The 25235-nt window shown below is 40.3% G+C and overlaps 1 protein-coding gene across 1 annotated transcript in view; it reads left to right on the top strand.

The window, feature by feature from the left end:
• The first annotated feature begins 717 nt into the window (after positions 1 to 717).
• Positions 718 to 25235, top strand: part of TMEM165 (transmembrane protein 165) — a 29966-nt gene continuing 5448 nt past the window's right edge. Inside the window, exons 1-4 of the mRNA XM_054484924.2 lie at positions 718 to 1196; positions 16168 to 16393; positions 21658 to 21833; positions 22389 to 22571. Of these exons, the coding sequence (XP_054340899.1) occupies positions 990 to 1196; positions 16168 to 16393; positions 21658 to 21833; positions 22389 to 22571 (792 nt within the window). The 5' untranslated portion in view covers positions 718 to 989. The remainder of the gene's footprint in view (positions 1197 to 16167; positions 16394 to 21657; positions 21834 to 22388; positions 22572 to 25235) is intronic.

Below are 25235 nucleotides of genomic sequence, written 5' to 3'. Positions count from 1 at the left end.
CAAGCCTAACTAACCATCCTTTCCTGTCTTCTAGTCTTGCCCACTCAAAGCTCCATCCTGCAAAAGTCTTTTCAAAAGCCCAGCATTTTTAAAGGGTCTAAGGAATAGCACAAAACAAGATGCACCCAAAACGTCAAGGCCATACTGGACAAGGGCAACGTTAGCCATTTTTGGTCTGGGGTAATTACAGGCAGTATCTTAAAACAAGGCTTGAAAAATTTCATGTTATTTCCAAATCCCATTTCAGAACTTAAAAAAAAAAACAGCATTTTGAGCTCCTAAGAACGTTTTTGGCGGTAGGTGGCCACATGGAGGGGTGGCACAGAGGCTCGGCGGGGGAGAGCGGAACAGAGCTGGGCGTGACAGTGCCTGCGACTCAGCGCCACGTAACCAGAGGCGCTGGCACTAATTTGACCTCTAAGAGAGACTAAGCGCAGGGAACAGCGGGTGCGGACATTACGGCGGAAGGCTCAGGAGGAAGCAGAAGTGAAGGGCCCCGCAGTCCTGGGACGGTGGGGCACAGAGAGAGAAAGGGAGCCCCGGGCGCGGCGCGGTGAGGATGCGAGCAGAGGAAGGACACGCGGCGCCGGGTACCTGCCGGGAGCGCCGGGTCCAATGGGAGGAGGGCGCGCGCCGCACCTCAACCTGGCCGAGGACGTCACGACGCCAAGGCGGACGCCGGGCCAATGGGAGGCCGTCGCGGGCAGGGACGGGGCCAGGAGGAGTCGGGGCTGGGCCGCGCCGAGGCGGTTGGCTGACTCCAGTTCAGCCGCCGCGGGAGACGACGGGCGCTGACCCGGGGCTGCGGACTCAGGCCTGCCCCTCACCTCACTCCCGCTGCTTGCACCTCCCGGATGGTGCTGACTGCTCCCTAAGCGGCGGCGGCGGCGACTCGTGAGGACGAGCCGCGGAGGCTGTTCGGGGTCGAGGCTTCCCGTCGCCGGCACTTCCTCTTGCGGCGCCCGTGCGCGGCCGGCCCGGCAGGCGGGATGGCGGCCGTGGCTCCGGGGAACGGCCGCGCATCGGCGCCCCGGCTGCTACTGCTCTTTCTGGTTCCGCTGCTGTGGGCCCCGGCTGCGGTCCGGGCCGGCCCAGATGAAGACCTTAGCCACCGGAACAAAGAACCGCCGGTGCCTGCCCAGCAGCTGCAGCCGCAGCCGGTGGCTGTGCAGGGCCCCGAGCCGGCCCGGGTCGAGGTGAGCGAGCCGGGATGGGGCGGGCGAGGCTGCGGGGGTACCAGGCTCCAGGCCTCTGAGAGCGCCGCACTCCGCCGTCCTCGGCTGGGGGAGGGGATCCCGGCCCCTGCTCCCGGGGTGGAGGGCGGTCGGCTGCGCTGTTTTCCGGTGAGGCCTGGTCTTGCCAGCTCCTTTAGGGAAAGGGAGAGGGAGAGTCCAAGAGGAGCCCGCTATAAACGTTGATCTCCGGAGGACCAAGATGCTGCTCAGGGATGGGCGTTTTGTTGATCAGATGTGTCTTAGAGTAGCTAGAAAGACTCATCCCTACCAAAAAGTTTTTAACAGAAGACTGCTAGGCTTTTTGTGTTCCCTGAGGATCATCACATCGGCCATTTCATTGTTGAAATAGCTTATCCCAAACTGCTTACCCAAATTCAACTTGGCACTGCCTGTGCTTTTTGCCAAATAAATATGGATTATGAACCATGACTGTCACTTTTTTAAAATGTGCTTTGGCTAGCAGGAAGTAGCCTTTAGGAACGCAGAGGGATTAGTCTCCGGCAGTACAGCGTGCTGCAGCGATGTGGGTTGCCAAAACTACATTTATAAGTAAAACAGAATCCTGTACTTTGTCCTTCCCTTAAGAGATACTATAAATCAACTTTTTAATCTGTTAATAGAATCAGTCCTTAGTCACTTGGCAGTTTTTTAATATTTCTCCCTTCTCCCAGTCGTGGGCTTTGTCGTCATTTCCAGTATCTGCTCCCTGAATCCCGGCCAGTGTGGCACTCAAACCCCCACTCCCACCCAGGCCACATCCAGCCCATCTCCACGTAACTAATCTTCCCGAACATTGAATTCTGCCATCTTGTCAGAAGTCGTCGGTGAGTTGCCTCCACTAATTTTCAGTCCAGCCTTTTTAGGAGAGTGATGTTCAGGTTTCTGCTGATCTGGCTCCAGCTCACCTCCAGGCTTTTTAGCCACCGCTTTCTTGCTCATATGCTAAAGGGATATGCTCATCTGCAAAAAAGAATGTTCTTCAAGAGCCCTTTGGGACAGGCTTTGTGCTCTCTTGCCAGTTCCTCCCTAACACAAGACCTTTTCAAAGAAAAAAAAAAAGACCTGGAGTTTGAAGCCACGGATCAACTCTTCCCACCTTGGAGAACCAGCAGATACCTACTCTGAAGCTTTCCCTAAAATTTCTTGGTTAAGGGTGATTTATCTCTAACCCTTTCCTTTCCTTTCCTCTCCTTTTTCCTTTTTCCTTTCCATTCCTTTCATTTCTCCTTTCCTTTCCTTTGTCTTTTCCTTTCTCCCTTCCTTTCTCCTTTCCTTTCCTTTTTCCTTTTTGTTTGTTGAGACAGGGTCTCGCTCTGTCGCCCAGGCTGGAGTGCAGTGGCCCCGTCTTGGCTCACTGCAACCTCTAATTGATCCTCCCACCTCAGCCTCCTGAGTAGCTGGGACTGCATGCGTGTGCTAACACGCCCGGCTAATTTTTATTTTTTTTTTAGAGAGGAGGTCTCACTATGTTGCCGAGTCTGGTCTCAAACTCCTGGGCTCAAGCTCTTCTCCGGCCTTGGCCTCCCAAGTGCTGGTGAGCTCTCACACCGGTGCATTGTTTTCGTGTTTCATGTTTTCATTACATGTTACTTTCTTAGGCTTTTCCAGTTTTCTGTTGTTTTTCTGTGTAAGACCATAGGATAGAACTTTCTGAGAGACTGATCTTGGTTTCACTAAGCAAGAACATTTGTAAGAATCAGTGCTGTCCCAGATGTAGTAATCGATATTGAGAAATAATGAAGTTCCCCTTACTGGAAGTACTCAGGAAGGAGTTGAATAATTAACTGCCTATGAGGAGATTCTGGTATGGGAGGGAAGCTGGACGATAAAGTTACTGGGAAGTGAAGATTCTGTGAGCCGATTTAATCCTCACAACAGCACGTTAAACAGGTAGAGGAGGTTTGGAAGGAATAATGGTTTAATATCACAGAGCTAGAAGCTAGTTTCAGCAGAACCAGAATTAGAATCTGGACTTCTGTGCCTTACTAAGTTTTATTAGCGTTCATTGTGTCTTACTCTTTTGATTTATTTAATTCACTAATGGATTTTAATGGTTTATTGGATTGTATGCTGGTGCAGTTTTTGATCTTGAGCCTAGCTTTCTCTTTCTCCTTTTTTGGGGAGCTTTATTGTGTATATTGTGGCATGTTTACACATACATCTTGCTGCCTTGGGTTCTTGCAAGTTGTGTGCATGTTTTATCTGCCCCTACTAGCTTTTAGGTGTCTTGAGAGCATGACTCTGGCTTACTCATCTTTGTCTATTCCAGAAGACCTTGTCTGTTCTTGGCATTTATTAAGTAATTTTCTAAGACTGGGTTGAAATAGTTGCATGTCAAGTTTATATCAGCTGTTAAATACCTTTATGGAAAAACTGGCTGTAAAATAAACTCAACCAGGAAAAAAAAAAAAACCTCGATTTTTAATAGTGTCTATCCAACCTTTTTTTTTTTTTTTTAAGTTGCAAGGGATCCACCAGATGGAATTAAGAAAACTAAGCTTTTATCATCTGCTGGATATAATGTGATTTTGTAACCATTATTGGATTGGTGTTGGTTTAGACAATTTAGTTTCAGCTGACTGTATAGTTAATTCTGGGACTCTTATAAAGTTTTTTTAAAAAAGAGAAAAAGAGAAGATCAAAAGCACTGGAACTCACGAGTAAATAACCCATAGTAACAGAGAGATATAATGCAGTGATGTGAAAGGTGTACAAGAAGTGTGAATCATTTAACATGTGAAGCCAGGGTCTTTAGTCCACTTGGGGAGAGCAAAGTAGTGAGTGGGCTTCTCCATCTTTTTCCCTCTGCCTGCCCTGCTGCCCCCAGCCATATGCTTAGGAGTGGGGCTCCCATTAACACTGCCCTGCTTGTCACTCCTGGGCTCACCTGACCCTACTTGACATATCCACTTCAGTAATTGAACTGAAACGCTGATTCATGAACTTAATTCTTAGTGTTCATCTTTTAGCCCTGTCATTTACCCCAGTATGACGTTTATTTTAAAACAATAACTATTTTGGATTAATTGTGTGAGTGAGAGATTATGAATATGTAACTTTGCAGGTATTTTGTTGAAGTTTTAGTCATATTGGAATTTTTAAGATAGAAATGATGGTAGGTGTAGAGCTACTAATATCCTTTTTAAGAAGCTGGGAAAAATCCAGCCATGCAGAATGCCACAGTGGTAGCAACAGTGTCTAGTAAACATATTAAATGGTCTTTAGGATTCTTGTCTTTTAAAGTTTTATTTAATTTTTTTTATGAAGACAAGGTCTTCTTATAGCTCATAACTCATTGCAGCCTCCAGCTCCTGGACTCAGGCCATCCTCCTGCCTCAGCCTTCTGAGTAGCTGGGAAGGGATCCTTGTCTTTAAAACTAGGGGTGTGGAGAGAAGGGCGGGTATAATATAATATGATTTTTCCGTTTAATATTTTCATATATTCTTGGTGATTCATTTTAGTTAGGCATTTATTTATTATTGTTTATTCTAATTTTGTATTATAATAGAATATAATTGTCTTCTTTTCTTCCCCCTTTTTTTTTTTTTTTAGAGACAGGGTTTCACTATGTTGCCCAGCCTGCTCCAAACTCCTGGGCTCAAGGGATCTTCCCTTCTTGGCCTGCCAAAGTGGTGGGATTACAGGTATGAGCCATCATGCCTGGCCTTGTCTTGTTTTTATTTTATATATATAATATATTACATATAATATATTATATAAAATATATATATTATATATATAATATATATATTATATATAATATATGTAATATGTATCATATATTATATATTATATATGTAATATATATTTATATATAATATATTGTATATATAAAATATATATTATATAATATATATTATATAGTGTATATATAATATATATTATATAGTGTATATATAATATATATTATATAGTGTATATATAATATATATTATATAGTGTATATATAATATATATTATATAGTGTATATATAATATATATTATATAGTGTATATATAATATATATTATATAGTGTATATATAATATATATTATATAGTGTGTATATATAATATATATTATATAGTGTGTATATATAATATATATTATATATTGTGTATATATTATATATATTATATATTGTGTATATATTATATATATTATATATTGTGTATATATTATATATATTATATATATATATATTTTTTTGTCTCGCTCTGTCGCCGAGGCTGGAGTGCAGTGGCGCGATTTTGGCTCACTGCAAGCTCTGCCTCCTGGGTTCATGCCATTCTCCTGCCTCAGCCTCCGGAGTAATTGGGACTACAGGCGCCCGCCACCAGGCCCGGCTAATTTTTTGTATTTTTAGTAGAGATGGGGTTTTACCGTGTTAGCCAGGAGGTCTCCATCTCCTGACCTCGTGATCTGCCCGCCTTGGCCTCCCAAAGTGCTGGGATTACAGGCGTGAGCCACCGCGCCTGGCCTTAATTATATTTTTATGAAACTTTTTGATACTACTCAAGTATTTTTTCCTCTACGGTACTATGCTGGACATGTTTTCTAAACTATGTAATGTAAGTGTCATTTGCTATTTTTGTCCACCTGATGGAGGTAAGAAATGATCAAAGTACAGTTTAACAGCAGTATTAGCAAGAGTTGAGCCTTGCTGAATATGTAAGTTTCAACGGATTTGCTTTGCAACTACATGCAGTAGATCTTTTAAGAGGGTAGGATATTTAAATTTAACCTTTTTGTGCCACTGTGTGAGAGTGGGCTTCTGAAAATGGAGGGGGGAAGCATCTCTCCTTGGTTAGTAGACATTCAAGTGGAAGATATGTTATAAAAACCTAGTTGTATCTTATAGAGTGCTAAAAGCAAGGTGACTGAACTTCTAACAGTTCATTCTACATTGAGTATGTACTTTTCTCTATAATTAGGCTAAAAAAAAGTTGGTAATATGAAGCTTACAATCATGATTAACCCCCAATTTACAAACCCATGATAAAAAGTGTTGTTGATTACTTGGATCCTATCTTTTCTGCAGTTTATGTTTCTAGTGACTTACTCAATAGTTTTTTCTTACTCCTTCCCTGGGCAGAATATGTAATATAAGAAACATAAGTCCTTTGAGTTGAGGGAGATCAGATAGATTTAATAAAAGTCATTTATGCTTTATTGCATATTCTGGAAGTCCAAAGAAGAATGACTCTGGTTGCATAGCACTTTTAATAAAGCCACAAAATCATTACCTGACTCAGTGCCAGTTCTTGTTATCATATTTTTACTTTACTGTTTTTGGTATTTCATTTATTTATTATGTTTCAGCTGTGAGAGTACCTTCTACAAAACATTTTAAACTTTTTTCTGTTTTCATTAAGTTGCAGTCCTACTCCACCCAGTCCAGCCTCCTAATTCTAGCCTCTATACAGCTAAGATTGAGGCCATCAGTTATAAGGACGCCTGCTCATAATTACCTTCTCAGAAGGTAATTGTATTAATACTGAATTTATTTAGTGGTATTCTGTCATCAAAAAAAATTCATTAAAAAAAAAAATCAATGAAGGCTGGGCGCAGTGGCTCACGCTTGTAATCCCTCCACTTTGGGAGGCCAAGGTGGGCGGATCACCTGAAGTCAGGAGTTCTAGACCAGCCTGGCCAACATGATGAAACCCCATCTCTACTGAAAATACAAAAAATTAGCTGGGCGTGGTTGTGCACACCTGTAATCCCAGCTACTCAGGAGGCTGAGGCAGGAGAATCGCTTGAACCCGGGAGGTGGAGGTTGCAGTGAACCAAGATCGTGCCACTGCACTCCAGCCTGGGCAACAAAAGCAAAACTCTGTCTCAAAAAAAAAAAAAAAATCAAACTAAACACACTTAATAAATTTCAAGTGCATAAATACATTACAAAACAACATTCATAAAAATAAACTTTCATTAGAACAAAAAAGATAATTTTATAACAAAATATTACATATAAATTCTAATAAATTAACAAGTAACATTAATAAAGTATTTAAAAATAGTGAAACCATTCACAAAAATATATAATAATGAAAATTAAAATATTTTATCTTTAATGACATCTTTTGAAATCAGGTTTATCTGTGGTGTCATTGTTTATGTGCGTGTGTGTGTGTGTGTGTATATATATATATATATATATATTTTTTTTTTTTTTTTTTTTTTGAGACAGAGTCTCACTGTCACCCAGGCTGGAGTGCAGTGGTGAGATCTTGGTTCGCTTCAACCTCTGTCTCCTGGGTTCATGCAGTTCTCATGCCTCAGCCTCCAGAGTAGCTGAGACTACAGGTGCATGCCACCACGCCCAGCTGATTTTTGTATTTTTAGTAGAGATGGGGTTTTGCCACGTTGGCCAGGCTGGTCTCAAGTTCCCAACCTCAAGTGATCCACCTACCACACCTCCCAAGTTGCTGGGATTACAGGCATGAGCCACCATGCCCGGCCTAAGTGCATATATATTTTTGTGCACATTTTTACAACTTTTAAAAAAAGCCTTTTTTTTTTTTTTTTTGAGATGGAGGCTTGCTCTGTCGCCCAGGCTGGAGTGCAGTGGCGTGATCTCGGCTCACTGCAAGCTCTGCCTTGGGTTCACGCCATTCTCCTGCCTCAGCCTCCCAAGTAGCTGGGACTACAGGTGCCCGCCACACGCCCAGCTAATTTTTTGTATTTTTAGTAGAGACGGGGTTTCACCATGTTAGCCAGGATGGTCTCAATCTCCTGACCTCGTGATCTGCCCCCGCCTCGGCCTCCCAAAGTGCTGGGATTACAGGAATGAGCCACCACACCCGGCCCCTAAAAAAAAGCTTTTTTTGACTTAGTAGTGCCCAGGAGACAGTTAAGCAAATTGTAAGCATTTTCTTCTGACTCCTTTGTCTTCAGATAATCTCACCTCTTGTTTGATAACTTATTGAGCAACTTTGTTTTTGTTTTTTTGCAGGGACATCAGTTTTTTTCTTGGTAGCAAGCTGTAGATTTTGTTTCAAAGAAAGCATTTTCATCTTCTCTAGTTTCATCATGTATAGATGGAGATTCCGATGCAGGTATCTGTATCAATTTCAATACAGTCACATTTGTGTTTATTTGAACTCTAGAATAGGAATTACTTTTTTCTTTGATTTTCTTTTTCTTCCTTCTCTTGAGGATCATGAAAGTATAAAAGAATACTTTCTAAATGAGGGTGCTTTTTTCATTTTTTTTTTACAATTTTTAAATTTGGAATTAAAATTTTAACTAGAAAAGAGTTTTTATTAAGCAAGTTTTTTAAAAAAAATCTAAGTTGTTAATTCTGCTCTCAAGATGTAAGTAAGGTGTGTTTCAGACATTATTAAAATACTGAAATAGTGGTATTTGTACCAAAACACTAGTATCTCATTACTTACCATGATATATAACACTGTATAACTGAATAGTGGAATACCAAAATTGGAATTGCACACTGCATCTAATCCTGTATGCATCTAAGTATATTCTTCTGTGCCTGTACTTTCTGCCTTTTTCATGTTTTGGACAAAACTGTCATCCTTTGTGTACCTCCTCTCTGTGTCCACGTTCCTATTCTCCTCCCTCAGTGCCTTTATTCTCTCCCTTCCCATTGCTTCCTTTATATCTGCTTACACATGTTCATATGTTTCTCCTATTTTGGAAAAGAAAAAAAAGGTCATTCATTTAATCTTAACTTGACTATTAGTTTTGTTTTGTTTTCTTTTTTTCCTTCCTTCCTTCCTTCCTTCCTTCCTTCCTTCCTTCTTTCTTTCTTTTTTTGACGGTGTCTCGCTCTGTTGCCCAGCCTGGAGTACAGTGGCACAATCTTGGCACACTGCAACCTCAGCCTTCCGAGTAGCTAGGACTACAGATGTGCGCCACCACGCCTGGCTATTTTTTTTTTTTTTTTTTTTTTTGTACTTTTAGTATAGACGGGGTTTCATCATGTTTGCCAGGCAGCTCTTGAATTCCTGACCTCAGATCTGCCCACCCCGGCCTCCCAAAGTGCTGGGATGACAGGCGTTAGCCACCGTGCCCAGCCATATTAGTTTCTTCAGTTTTATAAACCAAACTTCTAACTAGGGGATTTGCTGCTTTTTCACTTTACTTTAGTATGTTGTTATCTGGCTTCAGTCCTTGCCTTTTTCTTGAAATTCTTTTTTTAATTTTAAAGACAGAGTCTTGCTCTGTCGCCTAGGCTGGAGTTCAGTGGCACAATCATAGCTTACTGCAGCCTGGAACAAGTGGGCTCAAGTGATCCTCCCACCTAAGCCTCCCAAGTAGCTGGGACTACAGGTGCATGCCACCACACCTGTCTAATTTTATTTATTTTATTTTATTTTTTTTGTGGAGATGAGGTCTCACTATGTTGGCCAGGCTGGCGTCAAACTCTTGGCCTCAAGCAATCCTCCTGCCTCGGCCTCCCAAAGTGCTGGGATTATAGGCATGAGCCACCACAAATTCCATTTTTTGAAAGAATCTTGTAAGTTAGCAAATTGCTAAATCCAGGGATCTTTTTCAGTTCTCATTTGACACTGTTAATTCTCTACTTTTTAAGAATCCATCTCAGGTGTATGAACTTGGCAGAATAATGAAGCCTGTTTGACCTCAGTTTTCTTGTGTTAAAACTTAAAACAGCTCCTAAGTTTTTTTGAGTATCAAATGCAACAATATGTCTGAAAATATCTGGCATCTAGTTAGTCGCTCACCCTAACCTGACGGTCTGTGATGCTTTAGTTGCTGCCTGGCTCTCGAAATATCTAAGATAGTTTTTTTTCCTATTTTTTCCTCCCTCCACCTTCTTTAAATAAAGACATTCTCTAAGGTGCATTCTTTGAACTTTATCTCTTTGCCTTATCTGTTGGAAATCTCATCTACTTGAAGAGCTTTAGCTGATAAATTTGGGCTGCCAGCAACCAGATAGAGTACATCCTCACTTAATGTTATGAATAGATTCTTGGAAATTGTCACTTTAACTGAAATGACATCAATGATGTCATTTTAATTCAGTGTTGTTTTATTATAACATTGATGAGAGAAAAAATTTGGTTTTCTTTTACATCATTTCACTTAAAGTTGCAGTTTCCAAGAACCTATTGAGGACACGGAGGCTGTCAACCTTGAGGCTACATACCTTGAGGCTACATACCTTGAGGCTGTCCTAGGTTAAACTGTGGTGATTCATTTCCAATAACCTCTTTCAAACCTTCATTTGAAATGCTTTTTATCACCCCAAGTGGAATGTATATGAAACCAAACCCCTTGTTTTTATTCCCCTTTCCCACATACCTTTTAAGAGTACTAAATACATAATAGCATTTTAAGAGTACTAATATTTCTGCCAACCAGAAAACCTCACCACCATCTTTGATTCCCCCCACCCCGCCTACCTTTTTTAAAGGTCTAGTGATTTTTCTTTCCATCGTGTGCAGAATTTTTTCCTTCTCTTATTTGTCTTAACACAGGTTTCATGCAGCTGACCTCCTGATTGATCCAGTGGCTGATACTCTCCACTCTGCCCTGATAATTGGTCACAGTACCTTGATGGTGTTTATGTGTTACACAAAAATATGTAAGGACTTCCCTCTTGCCTCTGAGCTTGTCCACAAACATAATGGATTTCAGGCCCAGTTTATCTGTCTCATCTTGCCCCAACCATTCTTCTGATGGTTTACTTCTTGTTCTCAGAACATGCCTGTATTCTTTCACATTGTCAGTACAGAAAAGAGATAGTATATGCAGAAAAGGAGTGATGTATTTTCAAGTTAGCCACTCCATAAGTGACTAGTACTGAATCCCACTGAAACTTCCCAGGAGGCTTATGAAATGAATCTTAGAACCCAGCTTCCATATTGGTTGCCCCACAACTATTGACTCCCCACACTTCCAGGTAGTGAATGAGTAAATACAGAGCAGTGCTTTTTGGTTGGACCTGCCTGAAGTCAGTCACAGCTTACAAGAAATTGATCCTCCATAGCTGGCATAAGATATTGGGTCAAGAGGTTTTTGAAATGGTACATAGCATGTGTCTATAATGGTGTGAAAGTTAAAAATTCCAGAAGATACAGAAGAATGTAGAGTGAGAAGTTATGTCTCTTTTCCTTTTTTTATTCTAGAAGAAGTTTGCCAACCCCTGTTCTAGTCATTCTGGTTCCTTTCCTGGAAACATTCATCATTAACTTGTTTCTTGAGACTTGGTGTGTATTTATAATACACCATCCACATACACACATACTTAGTATATACTTTTTCTCAACTTCAAAATATCTTAGTGATTTTCTATATTAGTGTATAGAACATTCTTATTATTCTTTTAGCTCTATAATATTCCGTTATGTGGATCTACCATTTATTTAACTAGTTTTCTATCAATGGACATTTAGTTGTTTTTTTCTTTCTCTTTGTTTTGAGACAGGGTCTCACTCTGTTGCCCAGGCTGGAGTGCAGTGATGTGATCTCTGCTCACCGCAACTTGTACCTCCTGGGCTCAAGCGATCCTCTCACCTCACAGCCTCCCAAATAGCTGGGAACTACAGGTGTGTGCCACCACACCCAGCTAATTTTGTATTTTTTGTAGAGATAGGGTCTCACTTTGTTGCCCAGGCTGGTCTTGAACTCCTGGGCCAAGGGCTCCACCCATCTCCCAAAGTGCTGGGATTACAGGCATGAGCCACCGAGCCCAGCCGACATTTAGTTATTTTGTCTCTTTATTACAAATGATAGCATTACATTTATACATATTTGTAATCCGAAAAGGTCAATTCCTTGAGTGTTCCTATCTTGAACTTTTTTCTGTAATAGGCCTCCCATACTCGTTGCCCACAGTTTGCATTCAGTTTTATTGTAGTGGGTCAGGATCATTAAGAGCTGGAGTTGCTGGGATAGGCCTTTCTCAAGAGGTTCTACTTGAGTTGGACCTTGAGGAATCTGGATGAAGAGGGGGATAATGAAAAGGAGGTGGGAAGGGAAAAAGGACTGTGTGGCTGAAGGCTTGTGATTAGCAAAAGCGTGTCATGCTTTCGAGCTGCACTGCCCAGCACTGTAACCATGAGCCATGAGTACGTGTGGCTGTGAGCACTTGATATATGGCTAGTCCAGAGTTGAGGTGTGCGGTGAGTAAATACCTACCAGGGTCTGAAGATTTAGTATGAAAAAAAGAATGTTAAAATGTCTCAGTAGTTTTAAAAATATTGCTTATAATTTAAATAGCATTTTGGATATATAGGGTTAAGTAAAATGTTATTAAAATTTTTACCTGGTTTTACTTTTAAATATATGGCTACCAGAAAATGTAAAATTGTATTATGTGGCCTACCTTTGTGGCTGCATGATTTTTTGTTAGACTCTGCTCTGGCTCATCCTTCAGGATGGAGAAGCAGGTTCATTTGGGGAACCTAGTATGTGTTTCAGTGAGAACTGTTGGATAGTTACCGGAATCAAGTATTTGGTATGAAAAGACCATTACGTTTCTTAAAACGGTGAAGTAACATGAAATTAGTTTCAGGAAGATTCAACTGTTCATATTTTGTGGCACTACAAAAACTAATTGAGCACTTACTGTGTACTGAGCACTGTCCTAAAGGGCTTTATTCATTTAATCCTCACAGCAACCCTTTGAGACATAGGTAGCCCTTAAGTTACAGGTGAATTTGAGTCACAGGGAGGTGTACCTATTGGCCCAAGGTCACGCCGTAACTGATAATGCCTTGGCTATGAACTGGCAGTCTGATTCCAGAGCCTATACACTTAACCACTACACTGTGTCCCTGTGAAGGTGAATTAGACAAAGAAGATGATCTTTGCACATAGCAGTGAAGGAATGGTAATGGATCGCTTTTTAATCCTGTTAATATTTTAATTAAAAAAGATCTTCTATCTTCACAGTACCCTGATACTTTTCGTTTTAAGTTCTTGTCACCATGATTGGTTGTATGATTTTGGCCACCCAGGACCAGCTTAGTATGTAACAAGCTTTAAGTTTATTTTTCTTGTGTTTTGTGTATAGGAAGGTTTTAAGAATATGTAGTTTTTTAAAATTTTGTTTTGTTTTACAGTCATGCATCGCTTAATGATGGGGATGTGTTCTGAGAAACGCATTATCAGGCAATTTCATTGTTGTGCAGACGTCCTAGAGTGTACTCAACACAAACCTAGATGTATAACCTGCTATACACCTAGGCTAAATGGTATAGCATATGGCTTCTAGGCTACAAATCTGTACAGTGTGTTACTATATTAAATACTGTAGGCAGTTGTAACATATATGTAAAAAAACATAGAAAAGGTACAGTAAAAAATTTGGTACTATAATCTTATGGGACTGCTGCTGTATATTCGGCCCATCATTGATCAAAATGTCATCATGTGGTGCATGTCTGTATCTTAAAGCAAATTTTATTTTATCCCTACATTTTGCAGAGGAACAGAGATTAAATAATGTGGCTGAGGTTTTGTGGCTGGCAATTATAAAACCATGAGACTATGTAGCTTTGATCACTATTGTGTTTGATTTAAAAAGTAAACATTTTGTGTTTGAGCTTAGAGCTAAGTGATCATAAATGGTGTATATTTATTCCTAAAATTTTTCTGGGATTTCAGATCCTGAAATTTTATACGAACCTTTAAAAAGCATTTTCAGGAGGAAAATGTGTCAGAGCCAAGTTGGCATTTGAAATGCCTTTTTTTTTTTTTTTTTTTTTTAATATAAGGATTCTTAATATTGGAAGAGAAAGGAAGTTGTTGTTTTGTTATCTCTTGGGTTTCTAGAGATTCATAAGCTTTAAAAATTAAAAATAAGTTATTAGGATTGGAAGAGACCTTTGGAAGTGGTTTATCTAGCCCAGGGCGTCTCAGTCTGGGAACTGTTGACATTTTGGATACATAATTCTTGGTTGTGGAAGGGCTGTCCTATGCATTGTAGGATGTTTAGCAGCATTTCTGGCCTCTACCCACTAGGTGCCAGTAGTTCCCCTTTGATTGTGACAACTAAAAATGTCCCCAGGCATTGTCAGATGTCCCCTGGGAGACAAAATCGCCCTGGTTGAGAACTGCTTTTCTAGCCCATTTCCTGGGAGTGGTGGTTCCCTTGTCTGGAACTCAGATGTTGAGAAGAGAAGGGTATTTACCACCTCCTCTAGCAGTCTATTCCAACTTTGGGTGCGTCTTTGGAGATAGAAATCTCTCCTCTCTGTTAAGTTAAAACCTGCCATCTCTAACTTTTTAGTTCTGCCTCTTAGGACCGTATAGATTGGATAGATTCACATATAAACTTTCCCAATTATTGGAACATGATACCCCGTCCTTCCTGGTCCATCATGGGATTGTTTTAGAGCCAAGTCAGCAAACTTTTTGTAGTTGCCATGTATTTGCAGGCTACCAATCTCTGATGCATAATCTTCCTTTCCTTCCCTCCCTCCTTGCCTCCCACCAGCCTTCCCTCCCTTTCTCTTTCTTCTTATTTCTTGTAACTTCTTAAAAATGTAAAAAACATTTTTTTGCTCTTATAGGCTGGGTTTTGGCTTCAGTAACTTGCCGTCCCTGGTTTTAGAGTCTTTGACATCTGCTAATCTTCAGAGGGCAGTACAGTGCTTTAGAACTGTATATAGAACTTTGGGGAACATCTGAGCAGCATAGAATAACGTTGGACTTGTCATTAACTCCTTCAAGCGAAGAGCTTACTGCTTTTTTGGAGCTTTGTCACATTTACAGTGTAATGACAGCCAAGACACTGGTTTGCCTTTTTCATTAGGCCACTTTACCTTCTTTTTTTTTGAGACAGAGTTTCACTCATTGCCCATCGCGCAATGGCTCAGTCTCAGCTCACTGCAACCTCCGCCTCCCAGGTTGAAGCAATTCTCCTGTCTCAGCCTCCCAAGTAGCTGGGATTATAGGCTTCCACCACCGTGCCACTTTACCTTCTAAGATATTTTTAGACTTCAGCGTAGGACCGTCGGTGTAAACAGCTGTATTAAACTTGTCTTAGCTGGAACCAACTCTCTATACCCTGCTGAGGTTTGTGGGTCTTACTTTGTCCTTTAGAGTGTTAATGAAATTTTTCTTAGCTTCCTGTCATTCAAGTGTTTTTTAAACATACCTGGGTCCTTCATGCAAGTTACTAATACAAATTTGAATGAGATGTAGCTAAGAACTAAATCTGAAATCACAAATGCCTAACAAATAAAGTAATTTTGGCCAGGCATGGTGGCTCACACCTGTAATCTCAGCACTTTGGGAGGCTGAGGTGGGTGGATCACTTGAGGTCAGGAGTTCGAGACCAGCCTGGCCAACATGATGAGAAACCCCGTTTTGACTAAAAATACAAAAATTAGCTGGGCTTGGTGGTGCATACCTATAATCCCAGCTACTTGTGAGGCTGAGGCAGGAGAATCGCTTGAACCAGGGAGGTGGAGGTTGCAGTGAGCCAAGATCACACCACTGCACTCCAGCCTGAGTGACAGTGAGATTTTGTCTCAAAAAAAAAAAAAGGGAATTTTAATGCATGGATATAGCAGGTCTGTACTCTGTTCTTAAAATTGTTTTGGAGAATTATATGTAAATCTGCATTATACATGTTTAGTGTCCTCAATCTAAAACCCACAGTGCTCCAAAATCTGAAACTTGAGCACTGACATACTCACATGAAATGCTCAGTGGAACATTTTGGATTTCTGGATTAGGGGTACTCAACTATGATATAAATATTCCAAAATCTAAAAAAATCCAAAATTCCAAATACTTCTGGTCCCAGGCATTTCAGGTAAGGGATACTCAAATTGTAGCAACCATCATCGGAGGTTACTGTCATTACTGATGGCTTTCAGAGTGATTAGACAGTAAATAAGTGTAATGACCGTGACAAGAAAATTTTCAAAAAAACTAAATCTTATTTACATGCAAAATAAAATAATTTTGAATAATGATTTTAAGAAGTAACTGATTTTTTTTTTCCAGAAAATATTTACACCAGCAGCTCCAGTTCATACCAATAAAGAAGATCCTGCTACCCAAACTAATCTGGGATTTATCCATGCATTTGTCGCTGCCATATCAGTTATCATTGTATCTGAATTGGGTGATAAGACCTTTTTTATAGCAGCCATCATGGCAATGCGCTATAACCGCCTGACCGTGCTGGCTGGTGCAATGCTTGCCTTGGGACTAATGACATGCTTGTCAGGTGAGTGTGCTTTTCCCCCTCATGAATTCGCTGAATTAAAGGGAAAGCATGTTGTGTGACATGGAGTCCTTGAGTCATTAACCTAGTCATATGGGAATTTGGCTTACACCATATTTGTGGTCTTCCAACCTTTTCCTTGTGTATCCTTTCCTTGTGTAGCCTCTAAAATAATTTTGTACCCCCTCTCGCATAGTTGTCTAAAATTTTTCATCTTAAATTTAAGGAATTGCAAAGATCTAATTTCTGTTATATTGTATAAAGTAAGACAGTTAGGGCTGGGCACAGTCGCTCACGCCTGTAATCCCAGCACTTTGGGAGGCCGAGGTGGACGGATCATGAGGTCAGGAGTTCCGAGACCAGCCTGACCAACGTGGTGAAACCCCATCTCTACTGAAAATACAAAAATTAGCTGGGCATGGTAGTGTGCACCTGTAATCCCAGCAACTCAGGAGGCTGAGGCAGGAGAATCGCTTGAACCCAGGAGGCAGAGGTTGCAGTGAGCCAAGATCGCGCCACTGCGCTCCAGCCTGGGTGATAAAGACTCCATCTCAAAAAAAAAAAAAAAAGAGACTTAGGGTGTTTTTAAAATATACCCAGTGACTCTAAATACCATTAGCAATTTGATACCCACTATCACCATCATTCCTTTAAAACAAATGTGAATATACTTTTTTAACAGTTGGAAATTTTCATTTCTTTCTTCCTATAATTTATATTTTCATTACTTTCCTTAATTTTACTCTAATGATTATAAATTTTTGCTTCAAAATTTATTACAAAGCTGGTCCAAGTGCGATGGTGTTTACAGCTAATCGATGACAAACCAGTTACAGATTTCTTTCTTCCTTGTCCACCCTCACTGCTTCACGTTACGAGCCTAAAGAAATATACGTATGGATCACCCCATCATATCTGCCTGCAATAAAAATAAGCATTTAATATCATTGAATTTTCAAAGATATTGTAAATTTCTCCTGGTAAATCTCTCAAGTGTTAACTCCATGACTTGAGTTGTTAATAGTTATTAGTACTCAAAGAGAATATATTACAAATTTAAATAATCATTTTAAAAAATTGGAAATACATCTCTTAATGAGATGATAGGGCTATTTTTTATTTATGTTTTTTTTTTTTTTTTTTTTTAGAGACTGGGTCTTGCTCTATCACTCAGGCTGGAGTGCAGTGGCATGATCATAGCTCACTGAGACCTGGAACTCCTGGGGTCAAGTGATCCTTCCACCTCAGCCTCCTGAGTAGCTGGGACCGTAGGCTCATGCCACCATGCCCAGCTAAATTTTTTGTTTTTTGTAGAGACAGGGTCTGGTTGTGTTGCCCAGGCTGATCTTGAACTCCTGGGCTCAAGCTATCTTTCCACCTTAGCCTCCCAGTGTACTGATATTATAAGTATGTGTGCCTGCCCATTCTTTTACCTTGTATTTATTTTTTAAATTTTTATTTATTTATCTTTTTATTTATTTTGAGACAGACTCTCGCTCTGTCACCCAGGCCGAAGTGCAGTGGCATGATCCCGGCTCACTTAAACCTCCACCTCCCAGGCTCAGGCAATTTTCCTGCCTCAGCCTCCCAAGTAGCTGAGACTACAGGCACGTGCCATCACGCCTGGCTACTTATTGTATGTTTTGGTAGAGATAGAGTTTTACCATGTTGGCCAGGCTGGTCTCAAACTCCTGACCTCAAGTGATCGCCTGCCTTGGCCTCCCAAAGTGCTGGGATTACAGGCGTGAGCTACCGCGCCTGGCCCCTGGCCCATCATTTTACAATTTTTAAACATTTTATAGAAATAATTTTAAGTTTACAAAGCAGCAAAAATAAAATAGTACGAAGAACACTTAAATACCTTTTGCCTAGATTCACCTGTTGTTAACATTTTATCCCATTTGTTTTAGCATTTGTGCTCTATCTAAATAAAATTGTAAATGTGTGTATATACACATTGTTTAAATACCTGTCTATAGTGTGTACATATACATACATTATTTATAAGCGACATAATGCACACATGTAATCACAACATTTAATATATATTATGTATTGATACAGTACTTGAATCTGTCATCCATATTTTAATTTTCAATGACCTAATGTCCTTTCTTGTTTTTTGAAAGGACATAGGCCAGGCACGGTGGCTCACGCCTGTGATCCCAGCACTTTGGGAGGCTGAGGCAGGCGGATCACGAGGTCAGGAGATCGAGACCATCCTGGCTAACACGGCGAAACCCCGTCTCTACTAAAAAAAATCCCAAAAAATGGCCGGGCTTGGTGGCGGGCATCTGTAGTCCCAGCTCCTTGGGAGGCTGAGGCAGGAGAATGGCGTGAACCCAGGAGGCAGAGCTTGCAGTGAGCCGAGATTGTGCCACAGCACTCCAGCCTGGGTGACAGAGTGAGACTCTGTCTCAAAAAAAAAAAAAAAGAAAGGACATAAAATTTATTAAATATTTCACTTGTGATATCAGTTTTATGTAATTTAAGTGGGTTTAACAGTCTTTATGTTATTATTTTGCCTCAACTGTTAAATCATATGTCTTTATTTCTACATCTTCCTTCTCTTTTACAGCTTTATTTAGTTTTATAGATTTAACCACTTTTTTTTTAATACTTTATGTTCTGGGATACATGTGCAGAACGTGCAGGTTTGTTACACAAGGTATACATGTGCCATGGTGATTTGTTGCACTCATCAAACCATCATCTAGGTTTTAAGCCCTCATGCACTAAGTATTGGTCCTAATGCTCTCCCTCCCCTTGCCTCCGACCCCTCAGTAATGTCCTTTATATCAGTGTTTTTCCCTTCGGTCTAGGTCAGATATTGCATTTAGTTATTTATTATCTTTTTAGTCTTTTAATCTGAAATATATCCATAGCCTTTTTTTTAAAATGTTTTCTGTCATCAACTTTTTTGGGAGAATACAGTGTATCCCTCCTCCCTCTACCCCAGGAATGGACTGTTCCCCATTTTTTGTTTGTCTGATGTTTCCTCATGGTTAGATTGAGGTAGGCATTCCTGACTAGAAAATTGCATAGGTGATACTTTGTCTCTCCAAGAATGTCTTATCTGGAAGCACATGGTGTCCATTTATTCCTCATTGGTGACATTAATTTTGGTGACCCAGTCAGTATTTCTTTTCTGTGTTGTCTTTGTCTTCCCTTGCAACTAATATCTAATCTGTAGGGATATACTTAAAGACAGTACAAATACCCTCTTCCTCATCAAAATTTCTCCAAAGATTTTGCATCAATTGATGATTCTTGCATAATTAAATCTTTCCTTGATGCTTGCAAAATGATGCTTTTAATTCTAATACTTCTTGCCTATTCACCAGTGAGCCTTGGTATTCTACTGCCAGCAAGAGCTCTCATTCCTTTCCCGTTTGTTTGTCTTTTTACTAGCAGTACAAACTCATGGATTCCTTTTTTCAGTGGTTTATAATTAATTATTTAACTGTTTTGCTGATTAAATTATCCGATGTTAGGGCAGTGAGAGCCTCTCCAAACTGTGTCCTGTGTCTTTGTGGCATGCTCCCATTTGTTTTTGCTCCTCACTTTCTAGTACAACAAGATATTACAGGTTGATCATGCACCTGCTCTGCCCAGTCCTGGAACTGGCCATTTCTCAGCGGAGCTTTGAGGAGCTTTTTAGGGGAGAATGGTATTATAACCCAAGATCTAGGTGTGCAAGGTTACTGAGTTCCTTGTTACTGAGATGTCTTTGCCTCTTGTCTTTTTCAGTGGACAGAGCTAGAAAATATATGCTTGTGTCTTGTGTGTACACATACATATATACAAATTTACATCCATACATATACACACACACAATAATTTAAATACAGATGTGCACACAAACATAGGTTTGCTACATTTCTAACCATGATTTTAACATCTTTTCAGTTTTGTAATGTAGGGAATTATTTACGTACAGGTTATACATTTAATTTTCAGGCAGATTTTTAAGTGTTGCACCCATTTTATAAAAAGAGCTGGTGAATTAAAGAGTAATTGTATTTTTCTTTCTTTCTGTCTTTCTTTTTTTTTTTTCTGAGATGGGGTCTCACTCTGTTGCCCAAGCTGGGATGCAGTGGCATGATCGCAGCTCACTGCAGCTTTGACCTCCTGGGCTCAAGTGATCCCCCTACCTCTGCCCCTCAAGTAGGCTGGGACCACAGGCGTGTGTCACCCCGTCAGGCTAATTTTTGTATTTTTTTTGTAGAGACAGGATTTTGCCATGTTGACCAGTGGTCTCAAGCTCCTGGGCTCAAGTAATCCACCCGACTCAGTCTCCCAAAGTGCTGGGATTACAGGCATGAGCCACCGTGCCTGGCCAGAGTAATTGTATTTATTATACGTATGGTCGTGTCCTCTGTTCCTTACATATTTGTTTTTGTTTGTTTATGAGACAGGGTGTCACTATGTTTCCCAGGCTGGTTTTGAACTTCTAGACTCAAGCAATCCTTCCACCGTGGCCTCCCAGAGTGCTGGGATTATGCCACTTTGCCCAGCCAAATTTTTAAGTTTTAATTACTGAATTAGTATTACTGATGTACTTGTGTTTCACCATTAGGATTTGAGTTCTTGATATAGTTCCAGGCATCATTTTTTATATAACTTACACAGATGTCTTTCCTTATCAGTGGGAAAGAGTGGAACTGAATGTGTGAGCCTGTTGTAACATTATTTTAATATATATTATAAGAAATTTTTAGATTTTTTTCATAAAATGTACTTATTTTAAATAGTTACAAAGGAGCAGAGTTTGAATCTTGCTATGTGAGAATCTTGTCATGATTCTTCACTAGAAGTTTGTAATTTAAAGATTTGTGATGAAGAAATACCACTATGCAAGTGGCGTGACTTCCCAGTTATAAAATCTCAGCTCTTGAGAGGGCCTCAGAGCTAACTTCTACCCCAGGTACTGTGCCTTGCACAACATAAGGCAAGCCAGCCTCTGACTGAACATGCCTGGAAAGGAGTTCAATATCTTACTTAACATCTCTCAGGAAGATGTGCCATCTTCAACTGGACCATTGGCTTCTGAGTAAGCTGTGTTAGGCCTGGGCTAGACCTAATGGTTTATTATTGGTGGAGAGAAAGATCTGGAAATACTTGAGTTTATTACATACTAGATTAGCTTCTAATGTGAACCATTTTTCTTTTAACAGTGATAAATTATTGTTTCTGAAGTTAACTGTTCCTTTAGTTGGTGGTGATACACACTCGATTAACAAACATACTGTTGTTATTTTTTCCAGTTTTGTTTGGCTATGCCACCACAGTCATCCCCAGGGTCTATACATACTATGTTTCAACTGTATTATTTGCCATTTTTGGCATTAGAATGCTTCGGGAAGGCTTAAAGATGAGCCCTGATGAGGGTCAAGAGGAACTGGAAGAAGTTCAAGCTGAATTAAAGAAGAAAGATGAAGAAGTAAGCCATGGCACTGTTGATCTGGACCAAAAAGGCACTCAACTAGGAATAAACACTCTACAGAGGTTTCTCAGTGGCCCCATCTGTGTGATATGCGGGGCTACACAAAAATAGCTTCTTTTGCTTTGTTCTTTTCTTATACCTGTTTGTGATCTGACTTGGGGTTGGTGTGAATGTAGTAGAGAAAGGAAGGTGACAGATGAATACTGAACACAGGTAATCAATTTCCTTAATTAGGTTGATTATAAGCTCCTGAAAAGCAGGAACTGTATTTTATAATTTTACATGTTTCTCCCGTAGTGTCTAGGATAGTAAGTGAGCAGAGCAGTAAATACTGTTTGGTTCGTTCTGCTGAGGAGAAACGGAAGAATTGAGACTATAGCATTTGTTGCTGTGTGAGACCAGTGGTTCAGAGGGGAGGTTTGGAGGTCACATAAACGTAGTTTTTTTGGAGCATATTTCATAGAATTTAAACACTTAGAAAAATTAAGTGATTTGTGTGCTATTTTGATTTGCTTCCTGTGCTTACTTTCATTTGTTTATTATTTATTTTAGTTTCAACGAACCAAACTTTTAAATGGACCGGGAGATGTCGAAACGGGTACAAGCATAACAGTACCTCAGAAAAAGTGGTTGCATTTTATTTCACCCATTTTTGTTCAAGCTCTTACATTAACATTCTTAGCAGAATGGGGTGATCGCTCTCAACTAACTACAATTGTATTGGCAGCTAGAGAGGTGAGTGATGTTTGAGAGGAGACTGTTTAAAATGAAACGTAATTAATACTACTTTGTTCCAGAAAACACTGGACACACTCAAGTGGGCCACAGCATTCCTTCATAGGCAAGACTGTTTTACATCTGATAATTCTGCTGCTCTCTAAAATTGGCCTCCTCCCAGTTCCTGCTACCTGCAGGTGAAATTCTTGTAACCAAGCTCAGTTGGGCTCTTTTTACTCATCCTTTTCCCTTTGGTTTTGCCAAGATGATGCCGTGGTACTTGTCATCTTAGCTTGGTTTTCTTATCATAGAACTTTTTTATAGTTATTGAGAATATAAATCAGTATAATATTATTGAAGGCCATTTTGGTGTTTCACATCTAAAGCCTTAAAAATGTGTAGCTAGCCGGGCGTGGTGGTATGCACCTGTAGTCCCAGCTACTCAGCAGGATTGAGGTGGGAGGATTGCTTGAGCCCGGGAGGTTGAGGCTCCAGTGAGCTGTGTTCGCGCCACTGCACTCCAGCCTTAGTGACAGGGAGACCCAGTCTGGAAAAAAAAAAAAAAAGTGTATAGCTTTTGGTTCATCTGTTACACTAAAATTGAGTGTTGCACAGACTACTTATAATTATTGTAACTTAGTAAAAATTTAGAAACAGCCTAATAATCCAGCAGAAAATTGGTTCAACTGTTTACAGATCTCTGTGTAGCTCTTAGAATATTCACTCTTCAACATCATTTCAGTGACATGGAAAAATTTTTAAAGGAGGTTTACTTTTCAAATATAAAAAGAAGGCCGGGCGCCGTCCCTCACGCCTGTAATCCCAGCACTTTGGGAGGCCAAGGTGGGCGGATCACCTGAGGTCAGGAGTTTGAGACCAGCCTGACCAGCATGGAGAACCCCCTACTACTAAAAATACAATTAGCCGGGCAAGGTGGCTCATGCCTGTAATCTTAGCTACTCAGGAGGCTGAGGCAGGAGAATTGCTTGAACCGGGGAGTCAGAGGTTACAGTGAGCCTAGATTGCACCACTGCACTCCAGCCTGGGCAGCAGAACGAGACGCTGTCTCAAAAAATTAAATAAATAATATATAAAAAGAACAAAAAAGACTTAACGAAATGAAAACATTATTTTTATTTCAGTGCTTATCTATCGTTGTGTACTGCTATTATGGGTAATTTATTTATTTACTTTTTGGTAGGGGTGGGGTCTCACCATGTTGTCCAGCTGGTTTTGAACTCCTGGCCTGAAACTTCCTGCCTCAGCCTTGCAAATAATCCTTCTGGGATTGTAGGTGAGAGTCACTGCTCTGGCCTAGGTGACTTGTTTGTTTCTGTGTAGGAACTTTTTGTTGAGTCTTAGCCCAAGAATCCTAAGTAGCCCAAGAATCCTAAGTTCTGGAGTGGGAAGCTAGAGACCTCAGCTCATCTTGTGGCTTTTATTCTTCAGATGAAGAACCTGACCCCCAGAGAGATCGGGTGACTTGTGTGAGGGAGTAAGCTGGCTGGCTGTGGCCTTCTTCAGATGTTCAATGCCATTTATTTAAAACATGCCCATTGGTTTTTTATTTTTTAATTTTTCTTTTGAGGGGAATAGCGAGGTTTTATATGAGGCACTTGTCATTGTTCACACGGATTTATTAAGATTTCCCGTGGAGACGGTTATGGAATGGAATACTGCTGCCACTTTTCAACCTCTTTTTCATCTTAACTAGTATTATTTCTTATCTGTGTTTATATCAGATTCTCTTTTTATAAGATTAAGATTGTTTCTAATTCCTTGGAACTATCATAAAAGAACAAGTTCTTTAATTATAGGCTGTGGTTTAAAATATAAGACAGTTGAAGGCCAGGACTAAGATAGATGGGAAAGGCTATTTTGTCAGAGAAGCTTCAAAAATGCTGTATTTTGGGAAAAAAAATGGAACTCTGATTTTCATTTAATTCTCATAAAACAAACTTTGTTTAAAAATATCACTTTAATTAGCTGGGCGTGGTAGCGGGTGCCTGTAATCCTAGCTGCTAGGGAGGCTGAGGCAGGAGAATCACTTGAAACCAGGAGGCAGAGGTTGCAGTAAGCCAAGATGGTACCACTGCTCTCCAGCCTAGGTGACAGAGTGAGACACTATCTTAAAAATACATATATACATATATATATATATTTATTTATTTAATGGCTGTACCCTATATTCTTCTTGATTTCTAGCCTTTTATTGGCTCTCAGATTGCCAGTTGGGACTCAAAAGTAAGTAACCAGTTTGTTGAGGTGGTAGTGGTTCTACCAGCGTGAGTTATCACGACAGCAGAATCAGTGCGTTTTTCTCTATACTCTATGGCATAGACTCTATGCCATAGAGTGACGTGTGAAAGGCTTGAGGCTCCTTACCTACGAGACACCCTGGTCCATTCTAGCAGTATGGCACGTGCTGACTGGGTTTGAGTCTCTTGCTGTATAATCACATTACTGCACTTCCCTTCATTTTCTCATCCAAAAATGGGGATTACCTGCTTTGTGGATTGGTTTGCAGATGGAATAACACACGCAGGGTATCTAGCACGGTCCCCGATATGGCACATTCAGTGTTAGCCACACTTCCATACTAACTGCACTGCAGGGATATTTAATGAGCTCTTAAATGGCAGAAATGTTGTGTCTTTTCCTGTTCCCTTAGTATTCCTATTT

Source organism: Pongo pygmaeus, chromosome 3, assembly GCF_028885625.2.
Source record: "Pongo pygmaeus isolate AG05252 chromosome 3, NHGRI_mPonPyg2-v2.0_pri, whole genome shotgun sequence".
Lineage (NCBI taxonomy): Eukaryota > Metazoa > Chordata > Mammalia > Primates > Hominidae > Pongo > Pongo pygmaeus.
Note: the sequence above shows the minus strand (reverse complement) of the source record. Positions and strands in the feature narration are given on the sequence as shown.